This window comes from Thermobia domestica, chromosome 5 (assembly GCF_964235325.1).
Source record: "Thermobia domestica chromosome 5, izTheDome1.hap1.1, whole genome shotgun sequence".
Lineage (NCBI taxonomy): Eukaryota > Metazoa > Arthropoda > Insecta > Zygentoma > Lepismatidae > Thermobia > Thermobia domestica.
Window position 1 is genome coordinate 113,904,017 of NC_137458.1, and position 20,987 is coordinate 113,925,003.

Sequence of the window (20,987 nt, forward strand, 5' to 3'; positions counted from 1 at the left end):
ACGTCCGCCACCGGCAAATCTGCATGTCTTGTGGATTCGGGTATAAACCGCGTGGCTGAATATCCTCTAGGAAGATATCCCGAAACTTCTTGATGCCATGCCAGGACGTATAAAGGCGCTGATCTCTGTACATGGTGCATTCACACGATACTGATTTTTCAAGGTCATAGGTGATGTAAGGTTCTGTAATTCTAATCATTTGTATCTTGCCATGTACCTAATCTCTGGAATAAAATTGATTGTTCTAGCATAGGTCTTTCTGGGTGTTGCAATTTTCATAAACGGTAGTGTATATACTAATGTCTTCAATCTAGCATCACATATAATAATTTAAAGGAGAAAACGAGTTTTGAGTTTTCGTATATTTTTTTTTCTGCTCTATTCAATGGTTTTAATATCACGAAACAGGCTGAGAAGAAACAAAAAGTAATTTCAAGTTTTCTAATAATGAAATCGGATTTATTTTATTCCTTCATTTATTTTCCCTGTAAAATCATACAAATGGTATAACAATGAAGGTGTCAATTTATACATAGCAAGAAACATAGCTGACAAAATACAGAGAAATATTTTACAATGCTGAACGTTTTACTTCTCAAAAGTCTGTTTTGTGAATCGAAATAACAAATGGGAAACTCTGTTACTGCAGCACAGTACATTAATTCGTATTCTTCTTACCTACCTCTTATGAAACATGGTTATACACTGACGGAAAATGACTTCTCCATTAAAACAAATGTTATTTCATATATAACATTTTACTTTTATTCTTATCTTGGCTATTTCCTTCATTATCTTGACAAATGATTCCTTTGATCAGAAACTCTTTCCCCGTCCGTTTTACGTTCCACGGTTATATCTTCTACGCTAAAACAGATGGACGATAAATGAAAGTAAACAATAATGAAAGAGTAGATTAAGTGGGAAAATGTGGGAGAAAACGGAAGAACCTCAAGAAAACCCACGCACACGATGTTAACCACCACAAATTCACATAGCCTGGCATCGAGAAAAGAACCCCGTCACACCAAAGGAGGGTGCTCTACTACTGACCCATTATGCCCCTCTTTAGTGGAACAACATTACTACAGCACTTTAAACGGACAGATACGAATATATTCTTCTTTGCTATCAACGTTTTGAACGGATCGTGAAATGGTATCTAAATACTATTTGGTCTAGGAATTAATTCGTGCGGTTGGTACGCACACATTGAAGCTGTAGTACAAACACAAAATACATAAATACCTTAAGAAAAATATTGTCCATCGCTAGCCACCACTTTCGCCCATCTGTCAGGCAATGTACGGATTCCGTGGCGAAAGAAGTCCTCATCCTTGGAAGCGATCCAGTCAGAGACCCATGTTTCGATATCTTCTGAAGAAGTAAACCGCTGTCCAATCAAATCGTTGTTCATGCAATCGAACAAGTAGTAGTCCGAAGGAGCAACGTCTGGTGAATACGGCGGGTGGGGTAAAACTTCCCATCCGACATTTTCTAAATAGGTTTTGACCGGTTTTGCTACATGTGGGCGAGCGTTATCATGTTGAACAATAAGTTTATCATGTCTGTTCTCGCATTCTGGTCGTGTTCTGGCCAGAGCTTGCTTCAAACGCATTAATTGTCGTCGATAACGTTCTCCATTCATAGTTTCACCCGGTTGCAGCAGCTCATAGTACACCACACCTTTCATATCCCACCATATGCACAGCATAACCTTTGCACAGTGAATATCTCGTTTTGGTTGTGATGGACCTGGTTCACCTGGTTTCACCCAGGCCTTTTTTCGTTTAGGGTTCTCGTAATGGATCCACTTCTCATCACCCGTAATAATTCGATGCAGAAACCCCTTTCTGCTCTGTCGTTGAAGCAGCAATTCGCAAATGGTTTTTCGTCTTTCAACGTCTCTGTCTTTCAATTCATGCGGAACCCAATGTGACATCTTTTGAATCATTCCCATTTTGAGACTGTTGTTTGATCAACGCCTAATGCTGCTGCAAGTTGTTCCTGCGTTTGACACGAATCCTGCTCGAGCAATGCTGTCAATTCTTCGTCTTGAAATTTTTTTGGCTGTCCAGCTCGCTCTTGGTCTGCCAAGCCGAAATCACCACTTCTAAACCGTGCAAACCACTTCTGACACGTTCGCTCAGCTAGAGCATGGTCACCATACACTTCCACCAAAATACGATGACTTTCAGTCGCACTTTTCTGCATGTTAAAGTAATGCAGCAGGACACCCCGCAAAAACACTTTATCAGGCACAAATTGCGCCATGTTCACTTAACTACAAACTGGTGTTGTTGACGCTTTAATCCACTGCCCTATACTACGAACGATACGCGATGACAGGGGTTTGCAACACATGTGTGGATACACGGAACTGTGGGACGCTCCGTTCGTTGCGCCATCTCTTGTCCACCCGCACGAATTAATTCCTAGACCAAATAGATGTAATAACATTTCACTTAGCTTTGACTGCTAACATAGTACTACTGCAAGGATTCAATTCTCTTGACTGTTTGGGTATGTTTATCCGTCAGTGATGCTTCGGAGAACTCGAAAACCTTTGATCAGCCAATGACAACATACTTACCAATTCGGCCACACAGAAACACCCATCTTTAAGAATATGTACACACAATTCATTTAGTTTTACTTTCCATGACTATATTCTTACTTTAATGGAGACAGTACTACCACCGAAACTGAACTTGGGGTGATTGGGCTTATGAAGATCATCCTTTCCACTTGATTACAGGCTAGCCCAGTTAAGAAGTTGGTTGTTCACATTGTCCACATTCAACATAAGGAAACGATTGAAATGAAAAATAATGTAACTCATCTCATGTCTTAGACAAACATTTATTGTTGGGTAGAACAGATATATCAAAGAATTGATTAAGAAAAACTTCCTACTGAAGATTTCATTTCAATCTTTCGTGAACTCAAGAACAGTAAACTGCGTGTTCCAACGTACCTTACAATTTCAGGAAGTTCCTTTCGAAACAGGTGTTTAAGATGACAATGTCCGATTAGAAAGCTCTGATTTGGTGATCCATAGACACAGTGCACTCACAGCGCGCATTCACTTTAGGGCTATTTCTAAGATGGATTTGAAATTCATATGAATTGTTCTTTCCCCAGACTCCAAGTTGTCTTGGTTCACCTTCCCGAACAAGTGGAAGGTTGCATCACGTAACATGATGTTCATCAGGAGTGCGTCATCATTCTAGAGCCGGTTGAGGATCAGCTTATAGAATTCCAGCCTGATGTCCTAGTTTTCCTTCTCATGGTACACAATCCTCAGCTTGTAGGGCTTCCCATGAATACGATTTCGAAAGGTTCTAAACATAGTGGATTGCGACACATGCAATTCCAAGGATCCTAGCAGAATCATTTCCTCCGGATCCTTGCAATGCTCTGCCTCACTCGGTCAACCTATTCTTCGCGGTAATTCCGTGAAACTTCGTGCCAGAAACTTTTCGTGTCATTTTTTGATGCATATTAATTATTTTTTATTTAAACCACGTTGCTGAACTTCCGACGCACCAGGACGCATAACTTAAGCTCTGCATACCCCAGTACACACTGCGCCTTCACTTAATCCCCGCCATCTTGGAACCACGTGATCCTCTTGGTGCGCAGTATTGCGAAGTAGAACTTTACGAATGCTGTACAGTATAAATTTTATTTCACTGAAATATCTCTGTACATTACGAAGTTATGGTGAACTGAATAGTGGGAATGGCTTTTGGAAAATTCTATAGTACTGTGCATTATCCAAAAAATTGCAATTCCATCATAATAAAAGCCAAATATATGATACTTTAGAAACGTGGCTTACCTTGTACTTCTGTTTATTACTAATATGCATTCTATAAATTCAATAAGTAGATATATGATACGTTGAATAAGAGAAAGACACTTACCTCTCTAATGTAAAATCACTATCAGAAACTTCTTCAGCATCTAATCCAAGCCTGCTAAGACCTGCTGATAATTTCTCCAAATTACTCTTCAGTTGTTGGGCAAGAAGTTTCTCATTTACTAAGTCTTGCTGCAAAGTTGTAAGAGTTTCTCTGTCTACGGCGGCTCGGCTTGCAAGCTCTTGACTTTCACGTTCCACGTCATGTAACCTATTAATTTGGAAAGTCGTAATATATAACACAATGCAGAATATACACTTAGTTAATTTTTTTTTCAAATTCCTCCAAATACAGCCCCATTACAAATTATATTCAGTTTCGTTTTAGAACTCATGAATTTAATGATTTTGAATCGTGAAGCTAATTATATAATGAGAACTCGGAATTTCTGATAAATTATACCTAGATCACGAGGATAAACTTTATGTAAATATAAATATAATAGTAACATTCATATCAATGGCTAAAAATTATTTCATTCTTAAGTGCCTGAAAAATGAAGGAACCAAACGACGTTAAGTTCTAATAAAATAAGACACAATATTTTTAAAATGAACAGCTTACTCACCTGTTAATTTAACCTCTTTGTGTATTTACATACCCTGTATCTTAACGCGTACAACACTCATAGCGAAGGTTCATTTTCACTCAGAAGGAAAGTGAATGTTTTAATAAAGCAGAACCAACTCCTCCGCCGAACCAAGAAAGCCGATTTCAGAATTAAATTTTAATTTCTTACAAAATTCCGCATTAAATTTAAGATGGTAAAACACATATAGACCGATATGTTTTGATGTGAAATTTCTGCCATGCAGTGGACAGCATTATCACGATGATAAGTAACAGTGTTACGCGAACAGCATGTAAAGGAGTTTAGTTTGTATGGCGTGGTATTTTCTCAATTAATATATTCTTGGGACGGCTGACTGATTGCAGAAAACCGCTTCTCGCTATTTGCTATCGTTTTTACCCTATAGCAATCATCGTTAAGACAGGAAGTAGTTACTTTCTGTCACTTCTGATCTGAATAGGTTGTTAAAAGAGAAGATAGTACCTATTCTTAGAACGCTAAATCCATTTCAAAGAACCGCTTTTCGCCATCTCTTATCGTTTTAGCTCAATGTAGACCAATATTGAAACTGGAAGCTGTCGTGGATTTCTACCATTTCCGGTTTAAGTATGGAGTTAAGGATAGAGAAAATGTACTCTTGGGACGCTTAATCGATTGTAGAATATCGCTTCTATCTATCTATTAAATTTCTACTCTACAGTGATCACCATTAAAACCAGAAATGGTGGATTTTCTGCCACTGTAAAAGAAAGGATTCGGTGACGGTTCTGAAGATAATTCCCGCGCGGATAGCCAATTAAATGAACGAAACTGAGATACAAAGTGAGTCACGTTCTTTATATGAGCTCTATAGCTTCGATCAGTAGCTATTACATTAATATTTTTCAATTAAAATATATATATACGAGGGTCATTTAACTCGAACTGACAACACTGTTACGATTGGAGTGTCGTGTGGGCAGGAGACAAAGCACGAACGAACTGTGTTCCGTGGATGTGTACGAGTCAGTTCAACGCTGCTGCGGTCCCATATTACGGTGTGTGTGGCGAGTAGACATTGTTAAAGTGATTCTTGTGTGAAATACCATCCTAACGCAATGTTCACGCGTGCAGAACAGCGTGTGTTTATGAAATTCCAGATGGCACGAGGGCGAAATGCTAGGACAATTCACAGAGGATTAGTAGAGGCCTGTTGTGAAGCTGTTCTACCGTATCCGACAGTGGCGAGATGGGTTGCAGCATTCCAGGCGGGACAACAGTCAACAGAAAAAATGCACGGTGGAGGGCATATGCGAACGGCTACGGACGAAATTCATCTTGCAAGACTGCGGACACTGCTTGACGGTGATTGGCGCTGGACTTGTAGTGAATTGATGCAGGAGCTGAACACTTCTTCCAGATCAGTGTTCCGCATGCTAACAAAGGATCTTAGCATGCGGAAAATTGCAGCCAAATGGGTACCCCTGCTCTGACCGAGGTTCAAAAGTGGCATAAGTGGGAATGTGCGCGCCTACACCTTCAACGTTACAATGAGGAAGGTGATAACTTCTTGCACCGCATTACTGCAAGTGACGAAACGTGGGGAAGATCCTACGAGCCTGAATTGAAACGTCAGTCGAGTGAATCTCCACCACTACCAATACACGCTTTCGTCTCTCACCTATTCTGTCTATCAATACAAAACTTGGTATACACATTTCTTATACCATATATTATTTTTCCGAAATACATTTGTATTGTGTGCTTTTACCCGGGGCCAATCCAGAGGGGTTCAAAGCTGATAGGAGGGATTTCTTGAGGGAATTTTCCCGACATTCGCCCAATTTTCCCTGTTCAAGTACGTTATGGATCCCAATACATAGCACCTCTGGAAAGCTTGTTTCATGCTGAAGAGAATGAACAGTGCTGGTGCAACAGCTATTTCATTGCGAGACTAAGAATTTTTTCATATTAACAGGGTTTATGGGCCCCAGGGACTTACTCCGTTGTCCATAGCACCTAATTGTGTATGAACATATCTTTGTTATGTTTATCGAATGGACTAAGTTTGATTCGGATGTCCGGATGACAGGTTCATGTCCGTTCCTTGTCAGAACAGTGCTGAACTAGTGTAAAATACCACATCTTTTAACAGAGGTTAGCTAGAAGAATATGACCGGAAAAACATGATGTCTTCAATATAATGAAGGTATTCGGCACTATTAAACCTATTGGAATTTGAATTTAAAACACTTTCGGGCATATCCACGGAAAAAGGGACAAAAATTCATGAAAAAAATATCGTTATAATTTCTAGTCAAGTTGTTCTTTTGATAAAAATATAGTTGTATGTTGCTGGCATCATAGATTTTTTTTTTTTTTTTTTTTATTCTTAGGAAATCACTATTTTCTTATTTTTCCGTAGGTTAACTTTCATCTATTAAGTCTTAACGTTGATTATCCTATACAAGCTTCATTTAGATTGAGGATTTGTTTAATAGTTAAGACAGGGAATGACCTTCTAATAATTGGATGTGAAGAGCCAATGAAATAAGTAAGTGACAGTACACATTTTGTTTAAGTTTTTCATTATTTTCATCCTTTACAATCATATTAATGTTAGCATACTTAGAGTAATGTGAGTTACCAAAAACATGGATTTTTTAAGTAATCTTCATTATAAATTATGATTTTAATTTCTAAATTTAGCTTCCACGGAATAATCCAGAAATATATAACTGAAAGATGTATTTTTACTTGTAATTCTATTTATAGTAAAATTATCGACATTTCAAATATTGTAACGTGAGTTACCATTTTACACTGTAACGTGAGTTACCGACTTGTTGCGTTCAACCTACATTAATTTCAAAATATTACATGTGATATAATATTACTTACTTAACCATGAAATTACGAGATATATATATGGATCATTAAAAATTAATGCTGTTACCAAGTTAATATGCATCTGAAAGCCTGAAAGTCCTATGCTTTTGAAACTTTTGTAGTTACAATTATTTACCAATTATACTTCGAAAGTTGGTCGGAAAAGAGTGAGACAGACACTATAAATGCTTTATTATTATTATTATTATTATTATTATTATTATTATTATTATTATTATTATTATTATTATTATTTTAACTTTAGGAGCTAAGCAAACTTCCAAATCTTCATTTAAGGAGCTAATCTGTAGTCAAGCGGAAGGAAAATCAGATACATCCACAGCGCATCTTTAGCAACTCGTAACGTGCGAACCAGACGAGTTCCATTATTTTCCGACGGATCTAGAAATACTTCCTGTAATATTCTATTCTTTAGATGTGTATTTGTATATATCTGTATGTTTCTAAAAGTGTGTTACTAACAAACCAATTTTTCTGGTCTTTCCAGTACGGCTGCAGCAGAAAAAATGAGTAGACGGCGGCAGAAACTAAAAGACGAAGGAATATACGATGAATACAAACTAAAACAAAGATAACACGAAGAAATGTAGAGAGAAAAAGGAACAGATAGCCAAATTATCAAAAAGGAAAAAGGAAGCAATAAAACACGAAAGAAAAAAAATCAGGAAGTGCGTTCCAAGATATAGAATGCTAGTAAAACAACGACAAGTTCAACAAACTGTTAAAAAATCTCCAAAAGTATATCAATCTGCAACTTCTTTAAGGAAAGCTATTACAGGTGTAAAAAGTGCCTTGCCTAAATCACCCGAAAAAACGAACATGTGTTGTTCGGAAACTATATCAAAGTTTAGGGTTAGTCATGGAGAAAACACAACACCGAGAACAAAAGCAGAAGACTGTTTTAAAGTGAAGAGGTTAAGAATAAAATGAAAGAATTTTATGAACGCGATGACGTAAGTCGAGAAGCACTTGGGTTAAAAGATGTTGTAACAGTTAAAGATAGCACTGGAGTAAAAAATAAATAAATAAATAAAGCTACAAGCACGAAATTTGTTTTCATCAATCCGTGAGATTCACGCTATGTTTTGTGCAGAAAATGAGGATCTAAAGATGGGTAAAACTAAATTTAGTGAATTAAGACCTAAACATGTCAAACTTTCAAGCAAATTGCCGCACAATGTATGTCTATGCAAGTATCATGAGAATTTTATTTCTGCAGTGAATTCACTACATAATGCTGTACCATCATTTTCTAAATATAGTGAATCATTTTGGAACAAGTCTCTGTGTGAAGCACCTTCTGATATGTGTTGGATTGGGCAGTATGTGAATTGTAAAGACAAACTAAAAACTGAAATTTCAGCTGTGCTGAGGGAAATTGATGATGGATATGATGTGAAGTGGTTTGTGTGGAGAAAGACTTCAGAGAATATAAGAAAAGTTGAAGAAAAGGGGAAGTTTTACGAACTAGAAGGGTACATAAATTCCATAACTGATATCTTTCGTGAACATTCTTACACGAAAAGAAAGCAAGCGAAAAGTTACCAAAGTAACCGCACTCTGACATCAAAAATTGATTTTAATCCTAACATTGCTCTTGTCCGGGTAGACTTTTCCGAGAATTACATATGCATTGCACAACAGAAAATACAAAGCTACCACTGGAAACAATCACAAGTATCGATATTTACATCTAGCATTTGCTACAAAGGCAATCAGATCCCATATGTAATTGTTTCAGATAATTTGGACCATAACAAAAAAATACCATTGTCGCGTACATGTCAACAATTTTTCAAAGGATTGCAACTGATATACGAGAAGTCAGGGTGTGGTCAGATGGTCCTTCTTTACAATTTAAAAATAAGTTTATTGTTGCTAGTCTACCTGTACTTGAAGAGAAACATAAGACAAAAATTATTTTGAATTATTTTGCTACAAGCCATGGAAAGCGACCTGTTGATGGGATTGGATTATCAGTGAAGAGACACGTGCAGCAAGCAGTATTGACGAATAAAGTTATCGTTGACAGCGCATTGGATTTCTACAAAGTGGCTACGGAAGTCAGCACTGTCCATGTTATTTACCTGTCGACTGATGAAATTAACACGCTGCACTGCGAAATGGACATCTTAAATAGTATATATTTGAAGAATCAAAACCAATAACAGCATTTTAAAAATTCATGCAATGATGACACGGAAAAATCGTAATTCAAACTTATAACTGACTAAGAATATTACTACGATAAATTAACAATATAAGTACTGAACCTGGGCCATCTTCTTCCAACTTGGAGAACACATCAAAATTCAACCCTAAACGCAGACCTTCAATGTACCACCTTGTGTACGATTCCAGTGATGAGTCTGATACTGACAACTCTGAGCAGATTCATCATTCTTTACAAGATGTTGGGGAAATCAAAAGTGGATCTTTTGTGTTAGTTGAGTTTACTAAAGAAAGAAAAGAAAGAAAAAAAAAACTCCAGAAAAGTTCCGCTATGCTGGTATATGCCAGAGTGATGTTGACCAGTTCTTGGATGTGAAGGTTATGTGTCTGAAATGTGTTGAGAACAATAGACTTTTTAAGGTACTCGAAAATGATGTAACTTACGTAACATCAAGCCAAATTGTAGAGCTTTTACCTCTTCCTAACATTCAAATAAAAGGGAACAGAGTATATTACAGACTTAATAAGAAAATTGACATTAAAGAGATGTAGAGTTTAAAGATATTATACTTACAAAGAATTTCGTGTCCTTACTTTTAAAAGATGTCAGAAATTAGATTTTGATTTACAGATAATACCGTTAATTATTACATAGGTCTTATTTTTTTCTATGTCGGTATCCCAAGTAAAAATTCACACAACTGATTATATATGAATATTAATATGAACTGACTATTAATATGAAGCTTTTTCTTAAAGTAAAGTTCAATGTTCAACTTAATTAAACTGTGCTTATTTCAAGTTATTATAGATGTATATTGCTTACATTTAAAAATAAAAGGTCGTTGACAAATGTAACGTGAGTTACCCGACTCTGTGCATATTCCATTAAAATAAGTAGTCATAAAATGTAAATAAAAATTTAATATTTTTGCCATAATTAAATTATATCTGTTTCTTTCTTGCATAGTAATTTCATGCACATAGCTATGCCAAGACAAAATAAAATGTACTGAAAAATCACAGCCTCTGAATGTAGGGAAAAAATTGTAAGGTGCGTTACTATAGCAATTTATTTTCTCCTAGGTTTGCTACATTATATAAAATAACGATACTTGGTAATTATCTGTATAAATATGACAGTTTTAAGTTCTTTAAAAAAGAGTGGAGCTTTTAAGTTTATTTGTGGTTAGTATTCTTCAAAACATACGTCATTACGTAACGTGAGTTACCATGGACATACCCTTCCGGATTTTTCTTGACAATAAATTTTATTTTGTAAGTGATAAAATCAATTACCTGTTGATATGTGATGTTGCTTCTTCTAATTCTTTCTTCAATTTAACAAGTTCCTTCTCCTGCTTAGAAGTTTTCGTCGTGAAATCATCCAATTTAACATCCCGATCCTATAACAAAAAAAAAATTTGCTACAAAACTGAGCTCAGAATTCTACGTAACATACTCAAACGCAATAACAAAAGAACTCTCTCTACATTAATTGTACATCACAGCTACGAAGTAACTTCTTTTGTATTATTACTATTATTATTATTATTATTAGAATTTTGTTGAGCAAATCGGACAACTTTGTACGTGAATAGTTACAGATTCAATTCGAGCCCATAACCTATATCTGCAATTCATCCTATGTCTTGGCAATGTTGATATCTTTCAGCGAAAATTAGAAGTTTTAAATTGCTTGTTGAACAAACTATACTATTTTACAACAAACACCACCGAACAAAGTGAGTGCCTCTGATATTCTGGAGTTTTAACTGGAGTTTTCTCATATTCTACGACAGTTTTATTAATGCAAAATATTAGACTTACTTCTAGAGCTTCTTTAACCTTGGCGACTTCTCGCTGTAGAGCTAGATTTTCTTTCTCGAAATCCTCAACCTTCGCCTGGTATACCTGAACTTGTGACGCAAGGCCTGGTACTTTTTGCGCTTCATTTTGCCATTTCTCTAATTGATGGTTCATCCCTTCGGCTGTTTTCTCCATTTCTGCAATTCGCTGCTGAAGGCTTTGTAAAGTGCATTGTAGACGCAATTTCTCATTACATGCAGCTTCTAAACTGGATTGCAATTCTTCTAAGCGAGCTCGATCAGCCTATGTATACGTACACAAAATAGATCACATATTTTAATCATTTGCTTGAATTTTTATTAATATTGTTCAACTTATTCAGTAACCTTTAGATATACAGAAAACAAGTAATTTAACATTTCTGACAGCATCTACATAAGGGAAAAGTACGTTGAGTGTTTTCCCAGTGCACCACAAATCGAGGGCTTACATGGATGTTATGTTTACCCTGATCAGTTTCACACCATTTACTCTAACATGCTCCTCACTGTTTCAATAGAAATCAGATATTAAGCATACATAAAAACCACCAAATTACTTCCTCCTTGTGTTGCAAGTGGAACTTGATTCTCCTTGCAAGTTTGATCTCATTTAGGCTAGAGGCATAACCGTAGGAATAATAGTTAAGTTAGATTTACTTACAGTGATATTAATATCTTAAACGCCCTTTCTTTGAACGATATTTAGGTACGGTATATTTAAACGAAAAATTGGTGTTGAACATGATGCAAATTTATATTCAGAAAACGTAAACAAATTATCCATTTTAATAAATAAATAAATAAATAAATAAATTGGATATTTACCATGTTCTGGGACACTAACCATTTATGTGACGAAGTAAGAAATGTACAGTAAAATATCGATCTAGTTCTAACAAGCATTTGAAAGATTGATTAAAAATTAACTCTTAATACAAGATAAATACCCTGTTACAAAAGATGCATTCATAAATGCATAAAACATTTCAGATCAAATTTTTGTGTAAACGGATGCTTGCTCTTACGTCACTTCGAAATAGTATTTAATATAAATAAACTGGAAAACAGTGAAATATATTTCTTCGAATAGTGTGTCGTAAGGAAAACGTCTGCCACATTATACTTAACGCAATACTAAAACTAACCTCATACTAGCTCAGCATTTACCTTGTGACATTATTTCAAGAGCCGGTCCTGCTCCCTTAGACATTCACTCGGTGAACGACGAATACAAAAATACAAAGAAGTCAAATATCTACTTGTTCATTTCTAACATAAGTTTTGAAAAACAGCTGACCAAGTAAGTAAGTTCCTACCACACAAATAATTATAAACATAAACTGGAAAAAAGCAGTATATCAGCTATTTATAAAGCACAGAGTTCTGGTTTATACAAATTGTAATAAATACAAAACTGTGTCACTCATTAACATTTTTTCATTACTTTATCACTATGAGATTTTATTGTTCAATACTCGTAAGATTCTACTGTAGAAATTTCAACCCAAGAGAACTAATAGTAATAACTTTTGGTATTAATACCGGCGCAGAGCGGAAATACTGATCTAATTTGAGTGACGCAAGTGTTGGGGTAATGAGAATGTTGCAAAAGGTTCCAATTCTTGGTAACATAAGATCGGAAGAAGTAGACATAAATAAATAAAGAAGTGGAAGAAGAAATAAATTTATAATTTTGATTTATGGTTTGTTCATAGTTTTTGTTATGCAGTTTTGAATATCATGTGTGCGGACCGAGTTTGTCTGTTAAGAGTACATTGTATATGAGTTTGGAGTTCTTTTACAAGATGTCTACTAAAATTCCAAAATGAAATTTCGTGACTTTTCTTTACCAAACCATACACTTTCGTAACATTCTCAAGAGCAAATTTTGGTGCGAATTGGACCGAATTTTCATGCATGCGATAGAAATGTGCTTTGCTTGTAATTTGGTAGCGACTAAAGCCGACCATAGACTTTTTTGGTGGTGAATTTTGACGAATTCACAACAGCAAGTAGTGGTGAGAAGATAATTTGGAAGAAGTATATCACAACAGCAAGTAGTGGTGTTAGACATATTGCTGCAACGTTCAATAGTAAGGCAAATGTAGTTTGTTTGAAATAATTAAACCGACTACGTATTGTAAGATGTTTAACTGAACCATCAAATATCGCAGAGCAGTTAGATGGACCTACGCTTCCAGACGCAATATTCCTGATAAACGGAAGACAAAGAGATCAGATAAGAAAGTCAGGAGGACAAAGAGATCAGATAAGTAAGTCGATAAAGTCCCTACGGATAGACAGGTTGTCAAGAATATCGAAGAGTTCGGACGAAAGGTACACATTTAGACGAAGATGCCGAAGAAATCCTGGAAGGCAGAGAGTTAGACAAAATCTCGAGAGAGGACATATAGAGGCTATGAGCAGGTCAAGCTGGTCCCAAGACATACAGAGGTCGAAAGTAAATTGGTTTGGTTTGTTTGAGTTTAACATCCCACGATTATGCATGGGCGGCTAAGGGAGACGTGCAATATAGTGGAATCCGAAGTACTCCACTATAGTGCAATATAGTGAATTATAGTGGAATCCGAAGTACTTTTTTCGTTCAACTGTACCCCAGCGGGAATCGAACCCGGGATCACGCACACTGAAGGCAAGCGTGCTAGCCACTAGGCCAAGTGGGGTTCCTTGTCGAGAATAAAGTTGATGATGTTCGAGGTAAGGACAGAGACGAGGAAACTGATGTGGTTCTACAAGGCAGGAAGGTCAAGATGACCCTCGAAGAGGCAGAATAATCTGGTATCGGCAAGGAGAGATCTCTGTATTTGTCACAGAAGAGCTGTCGTGTATAACGAAGAGAAAGGAAGTATTCTTACAGAAGCCCAGGGATGACGTTGGGGGTAATAAGATTGTTGCAAGAGATTATAATTCACGGTAACATTAGACTGGAAGAAGAGGATGAATATATTTACTTATAATTTAATTTACAGTTTGCTTATAGCTTTTGCTATGCAGTTTTGAACATCATGTATGCGGACCGAGCTTGTGTGTTATAAGTAATAAGTTTATATTTAAAATAATTTTATATGAGTTTGGAGTTCTTTTAATACACATGTACATAAGATAATTTGGAAGGGTCATGATTTTTCATAGCCAACAATAAGAACCTAACAGAAATGAAAGGAAATATTAATTTACGTCTCATGATTATGCCCTTTAAGTTAAAGAAGAGAGATGATTAATAAAAGTGAATGATTGTGAACTATTATTATTTTATGCTCTCTCACTGGTAACTGAATCCAGGGACCAAGTGCACCAAAGGAAGCTGAGTCTAACAGAATAGATTGAGGAAGTCAAATATATTTCAGACAAAGGTAAGACCATTACAGAATGTATAGAAGAGATTATTAAAAATCATACAAGTGTACGTTCCATAAATGGGGCATCGTAAAGAAGTTTCAATGGAGAGCTACAGAGAAAAATAAACATAGGAACAACATTAGGTGACATGAATGTGCAAGTGTGATGGACAAACAAGTACTGGGACACTAAGATTACGATGAACAAAATGAAAAAGGCAATAAGTTTTTTTTCAAAAATAAAGTTCATATTCGAACATGATGTGAGAATTTGGGAAGAAAAGCAAGTAGCATAAAAAATCCAGATGATTAGTACAAACATACAAGAATATCCAGCCTTCATATAAGCCAAAAATAAATTAATAAATAAAAAGTAAGCTTATGATCATTTCATAAAATAAACACCAACAAAGCAGACAAACCCACAAAGAAAACAACTTAAAATAATGGAAATTTTCAAGCACCATTGTTCAGAGGTTTGGCAGATTGCTTAGTGAGATAAACTAAAATTACTAGGAGAATATAGCAAGGAAGATTTCAACGGTGTACGAAAAATCCTGATATGAGAACGGAACACATCTTGGAAAGCTAAATATTACTATGTAACATGCACTTTATACCCAATCTGTACAAACATGGATAATGACAACAAGTTAATAGAACGGACATGAGATTCCTAACAAGCATTTTCGGAAAGACAAGAAAAGATTGAAGAACTGAGCTATTTATAAATTCACAGAAAGAAAGAAAGGGAAGAAAGTAAGTGAGTAAATAAGTAAGTGAATAAATAAATAAATAAATAAATAAACATAAATAAGTAAATAGAAAACTGAAGATCCAGGTTGCGCTGATATGAGTATGAAGAATGAATGAAAAGACATTATCTAAGAACATTTTACACATGCAAATGATAGGAAAACAAAGGAACAGAAGCAGATGAACTACGAAAACATTTGGATTAAAAAAATAAAAGGTGTACAGAAGTCGTCACAGAAACCTCGTACATACCGAGAATTAATTATGATAATTTTTTTATATTACTCCCAATTTGAATTTTAAAGTCATTGAAAACAGTTATCAATTAAATAGAAAGATAGTTCTTGCATTTTAGTGCACGTGTAGTCCACGCAGTTAACATGTTTTAGACAAATTTATTACTTTTACTTGAGAAATGAGACGCGAATGACTAATGGAGAACTACACAACTAAACGAATAGACAGATATATGAAAATAGTTTCTAATGGAAAACAGACCTGTAATTCCTGATGTTGCTTTTCACTGTTGGTCTTCAGTACTTCCAGAGAATCCTGTAATTTTTTATTGTCTTGAAGTGCCTCTTTAAAGGACTCCTCCAATTCAATATTTTGTTGCAAGAGACGTTGACAATTTTCTTGAAGTTGATCGACCTTAAAATAAAATGCAAAGGTCTTAATCGTCTTAATAATGGAATGTAAGCAACACATTTTTAATTTTATATAAAGATATTATATTTCCAATTTATTACTGTCAAGATAGCATTGGTTTTTCCATTTCCTTAACTACCAACTAAAATGTGCAACAAAATTTGTATATGCTTTTCTTTTACCTTGATGATTCATACAACAAATAATCACTCGATCTTGATTTAATTACCCACCTTCAATGACAGTTTCTTCTTTTCCTTCTCTAGCTCCAAGATTTTACTGCTGTTTTCATGGAAAGATGATTCTTTCAGGTTATCGATAGTTGATAGAAGACGTCGATTTTCTAATTCAAGCTTTAAAGCCCTTGCATGTGCGTTACTGGTTAGTTGTTCTGACAAACTACTGTCACCACCTTTCAAAATAGGGGAGAAAAATTCATTAATAAAGTTTCTTACGTATTCACATTTAATACTCAATGTATTATAATATATTCTTAGTTAAACTTGTCTCATACACTAAAAACGAGTTGAACAATTGATTTTTAAAAGCCATCAAGCCAGACCTTAATATTAACTTGGACTAGCATTCCTATACGTCTATCGTTTAATAACTACCAATGAAAACTTCTATCTTCCCCAATGGTGTTTTCTTAAAGCATCGACAGCAAACTTATAATCACATCACATGGCATCAATCGTTACGGTAGAGAAATATCACACAAACACTTTTATTCTAAAAATAAAATTATATACAAATACCTATCACCAGTAACAAAAGTTGCACTTTTAAATGTCTCAACTTACATAGAATCATTGAGGAACTTTTCCTGAAATTACTAAGAACTCAGATTGGTGCAGACACATTATACGAGTACAATTTTGATACTATACTCGTAAAAGTACTAATCTTCTCTTGTGAATACCAAGATTTTCTACTGCTTTGGCTTGTCATTAGTATCCACAAATTAATACGCAATTATATTTTCTTTTGCACTATGATTAACACATTTTCACTAGTTGCTTTACACATTACACTAACTGGAATTTCTGTAAAATAATTTCTCGGTACATTTGCCTATGATTCTGTAAACAACGAATATTTAAACTTGGTTGTTTGCTGGTAAATGAACGTACGATTAAAAAACTCTTTAACTTGGTCAAAATTTTAGTAGGTTATTGCACATATATTTTTCACAAGAAAATTAGTACTACTTACAGTGTCAAGGTTGTAATCAGTGTGCGAATTAGATAATTTATATTAGGGGGGATAAAATTAGGCCAAGAGGACGTAGAGTCTGAAGGTGCAATAATTTAAGATGAGACAATAATGCCTTACCCCCTCCCCCACACATAAATATAATATGACATCTGTAATAAATAAGGGATTCATTAATTCAATAAATCTACTGACAATAACTATGTATATAGTTCCTTCGTGGCTAAGTGGTTAATGTTCCCACCTTTGGTGTGGGAGACCCGGTTTCGATTCCCGGCGGGAGCTCATGTGGTTCGGATTCCACGTTAATCAGTAGGTCCCGTCTCATATTGCCTCGCTGCTGAAAGGGCCATTAAAGTCAAAGTCAACTCAACTCAATAACTATGTGCATGAGGTGTGTTAAAAAATAAACCGGACTTCTGCTGTAGCATCTTTATTGCCCATTGTACAACATTTTAACCACTGTCCTCCTCTAAGTAGTTCCCTCTAATGGCAATACTCCGTTGCCAAATTTTCTGCCATTTTTAGAAAGCTTCCTCGAACTTACTTTTTTTGGGATGGAGCGAAAGTCTTTTGTCACATTGTTCTGTATCTCGTCTATGGTTTGGAAAGGACGTCCTTTCAAACTGATTATAAGTTTGGGAGACAGGAAAAAGTCTGCTGGAGCTGTGTTTTCCCAGATAACTGCTGATGAAGGGCAAAGCGTGAGTACGCACATTAACATTGGCGCAACATCCAAGTCTGGTTTTCTCAGAATTCAGGCCTCTTCCTGGGGACAATATCCCTTAACCATGCTAAAATGTCATGGTAAAACTATTTGTTTACCATCTGAACACATGATACAAATTCATGATGAACAATGCCTTTCCAATCAAAAAACACAATCAACATCACCTTGATCTTTGACTTTCATACGTTTTTTTTTTTTTTTTTTTTTTTTTTTTTTTTTTTTTTTTTTTTTTTTTTTTTTTCACGAGGAGACCCTGAATGAATTGAAAAGCAATTGAAATGTGTCTGTAAATGTTTTGCCAAATTTGTAACAAAATTTCACACACACACGTTGTTCTTCAAGTTCTCTCATGGTCACTGTTTGATTAATTCGGCGAACAGCTTGTGCATGTGCTTACTTAAACAGCTGTAGCTCGGCGAATAATTGTCATAGCGAAACGAGGTAATTGACAGTTCGTTGTCTAAACCAGTCGATAGATGTGTTTAATAGCCGCAGCGCGCTCCTTCTGTCGGTTAGCATCATTTCTTGATCTTCCCTTCACTCATTACTGTCGGTTCGTAAATGGGACACATTTCCGATGGATGTCAGCTGCATTCTAGCCTTTGACGCTCAGAAATAGTACGACATATTTGGCGGGATTTTGTATTATGGCAGTCATTTCGCCTTATTGCTGCTCGCACGTACGCAACTGCATTCAGACGATTCTATCTCAGTTGCAAGCACAGAATACCAGGGAATGCTTCTGCCTATGCTCAACATTATCAGTGTTGCCAACCCCGCGTAATTTGTTTTATTTTAAATATATGCGCCTCATACCTGGTATATCCCACATTTGGCACGTAGGACAGCACCAATGCCTTTGTAGGAAACAATGATGCGCACCATATCTGCATACACAACTCACTTAATTCCTATAAATTTCGCAATGAGCTAGAACCTGACCTTAAAAGGCATCACAAAGGTGTTCAACTGTGTTAAGATAGGGTGAATTTGGGGGCCATTCAGCAATTAAAATTGACCACTGTGTTCCCTGAACCACTACAGCATAACGTTGGCGTTATGACAAGAAGCGCTGTCCTGCTAAAAGATGTCATTGTCAGCTGGAAACATGGCCGACATGAATGGGTGTATATTATCAGCAACGATCTGCCGAAGGCTAGGAAATGTTATGGTGTCTTCCACACGTACTACTGGACCCATGGATGACCAAAGCCTCAATGAGGCCATCACTCGTCTATCGTCGTCCTACTGTGCACGTCTCGAGCAGCTGTTCCTCGGGAAGACGACGGATTCTGACCTGACATGAAGCCTCATCGTTGCAGCGTTGTGGCATTGCTCATGGATACAAGGACAATGGCCACGTGCTCATTTTAGTTGCATGCTTATTCTGAGATGCTCGTTCCCAGCTCTGGTCATTACAATCTGGCTTCTATCAAACTGATATATCCCCACCTTCTTCATTGTACGTGTAAGCATCACACTGTCTGATCGCGTGAGATCCCGGTCATCGTCTGGTAAGCAGTTCTGTTGTGCTCCGTAACTTCTACATCAGCCCAACGACTTTGTTCAAAAAGCAGCGGGTAGTCGTTTTCGCTGGTAAGTGTGTATGCGAATGCATCTGGAGCACCCATTCCCTACAGCTCCCTAGTGGCTATATACTTAGAGGTTCAGAAAACCTGGTTTGATTTCCAGTGTGAGCTCATGTGCTTCAGATTGTATGTTAAGCTGTAAGTCCATGCCCTTATAAATATATAAGCAGCTTGGACGAACATAATGGTATGTCATATTTTCTAACTTTCGAGCGAACTGAAGAAGAGGGTTGATCATTCCAATGCAATTCAATGCAACGACATATACCAAGAAAGCTTCTCTGCCTTCTGTAGGTACATTACCGAAATTAAACTATCTACATACTCTTCTGTGGTTCGATCGATCACAACCCATTCTACACTTAACTTCACCGGAAGTGGAGCTATACTGTATATATATGTAAACTCGCCCAATTGAACCAACCCAATTGAACATATACCCAATAAATAGCCAAGGAAATTACACATTGAGTGAATATAAACTTACGGCTGCCACTAACACTCTCCACGGCATCACTATCAATGTCTGCAGTGGAAGACTCACTTAAAGCTGACTTGGTAAGGAGCTGCAGTTGCGTATTCTCTTCCATCAACTCCTGAAGCTTCTCTTGGTTTGCTTCTCTTTCCTAAAGAAAAGCAACATTAAAACCATATATATATATGGATAAAACGATCATTAAAATTTTAATCTATTTCTTGTATTGCTCTTGTCACTCTTGGCTATGCAATCTTTGGTGTCACTACCGGGATCGACGGCAAAGTTGCTGATTAGAACGTAGGAAGTCACTTTTGAATATAATTCACATCACTGATGAACGGGGATCATTCTTGGTTTGCTATATACCTTGCACTAATCGCCAATAAAGTGAACCTGCATAAGCCCTATTACATTTATTGCCTATACTCTTACCAATTGACTTCCATATTATACAAATTACTCCTTAACTACATCATTATAATACATGTCTCCAAAAGAAACATTTATGTTCACAATTCATCAACTTAGGACATATATTTTACGCCATGACAACTTAACATAATATTTGCCTCGTTTTCTTTTATCGGATATGTTTACATCTGTTACAAAACTTTTCGCCCGATCATTTAAACTACCAAGAGGAAGAGCAAGAATTTAAAAACAATGGTTTTCTATGTCCGTTATCAAAGAGAACACATGCAAACAATTAGAATTATAAAAGGACATAGTCATTCATTATAAATCTAACGATTTTAAGCACGAAAGTATTAAATAGGGTTTACGTTATGTTGTGTGCTTGATAAA

The 20,987-nt window shown here is 36.1% G+C and overlaps 1 protein-coding gene across 2 annotated transcripts in view; it reads right to left on the bottom strand.

The window, feature by feature from the left end:
* Girdin (protein girdin) overlaps positions 1–20,987 on the bottom strand; it is a 134,537-nt gene that overhangs the window by 60,567 nt on the left and 52,983 nt on the right. For both annotated transcript variants that reach the window (XM_081758920.1, XM_081758921.1), the window contains exons 11-16: positions 20,193–20,331; positions 16,405–16,583; positions 16,022–16,174; positions 11,389–11,670; positions 10,858–10,964; positions 3,930–4,136 (exon numbers count right to left, since the gene is read on the bottom strand). In XM_081758920.1, the coding sequence (XP_081615046.1) occupies positions 3,930–4,136; positions 10,858–10,964; positions 11,389–11,670; positions 16,022–16,174; positions 16,405–16,583; positions 20,193–20,331 (1,067 nt within the window). The remainder of the gene's footprint in view (positions 1–3,929; positions 4,137–10,857; positions 10,965–11,388; positions 11,671–16,021; positions 16,175–16,404; positions 16,584–20,192; positions 20,332–20,987) is intronic.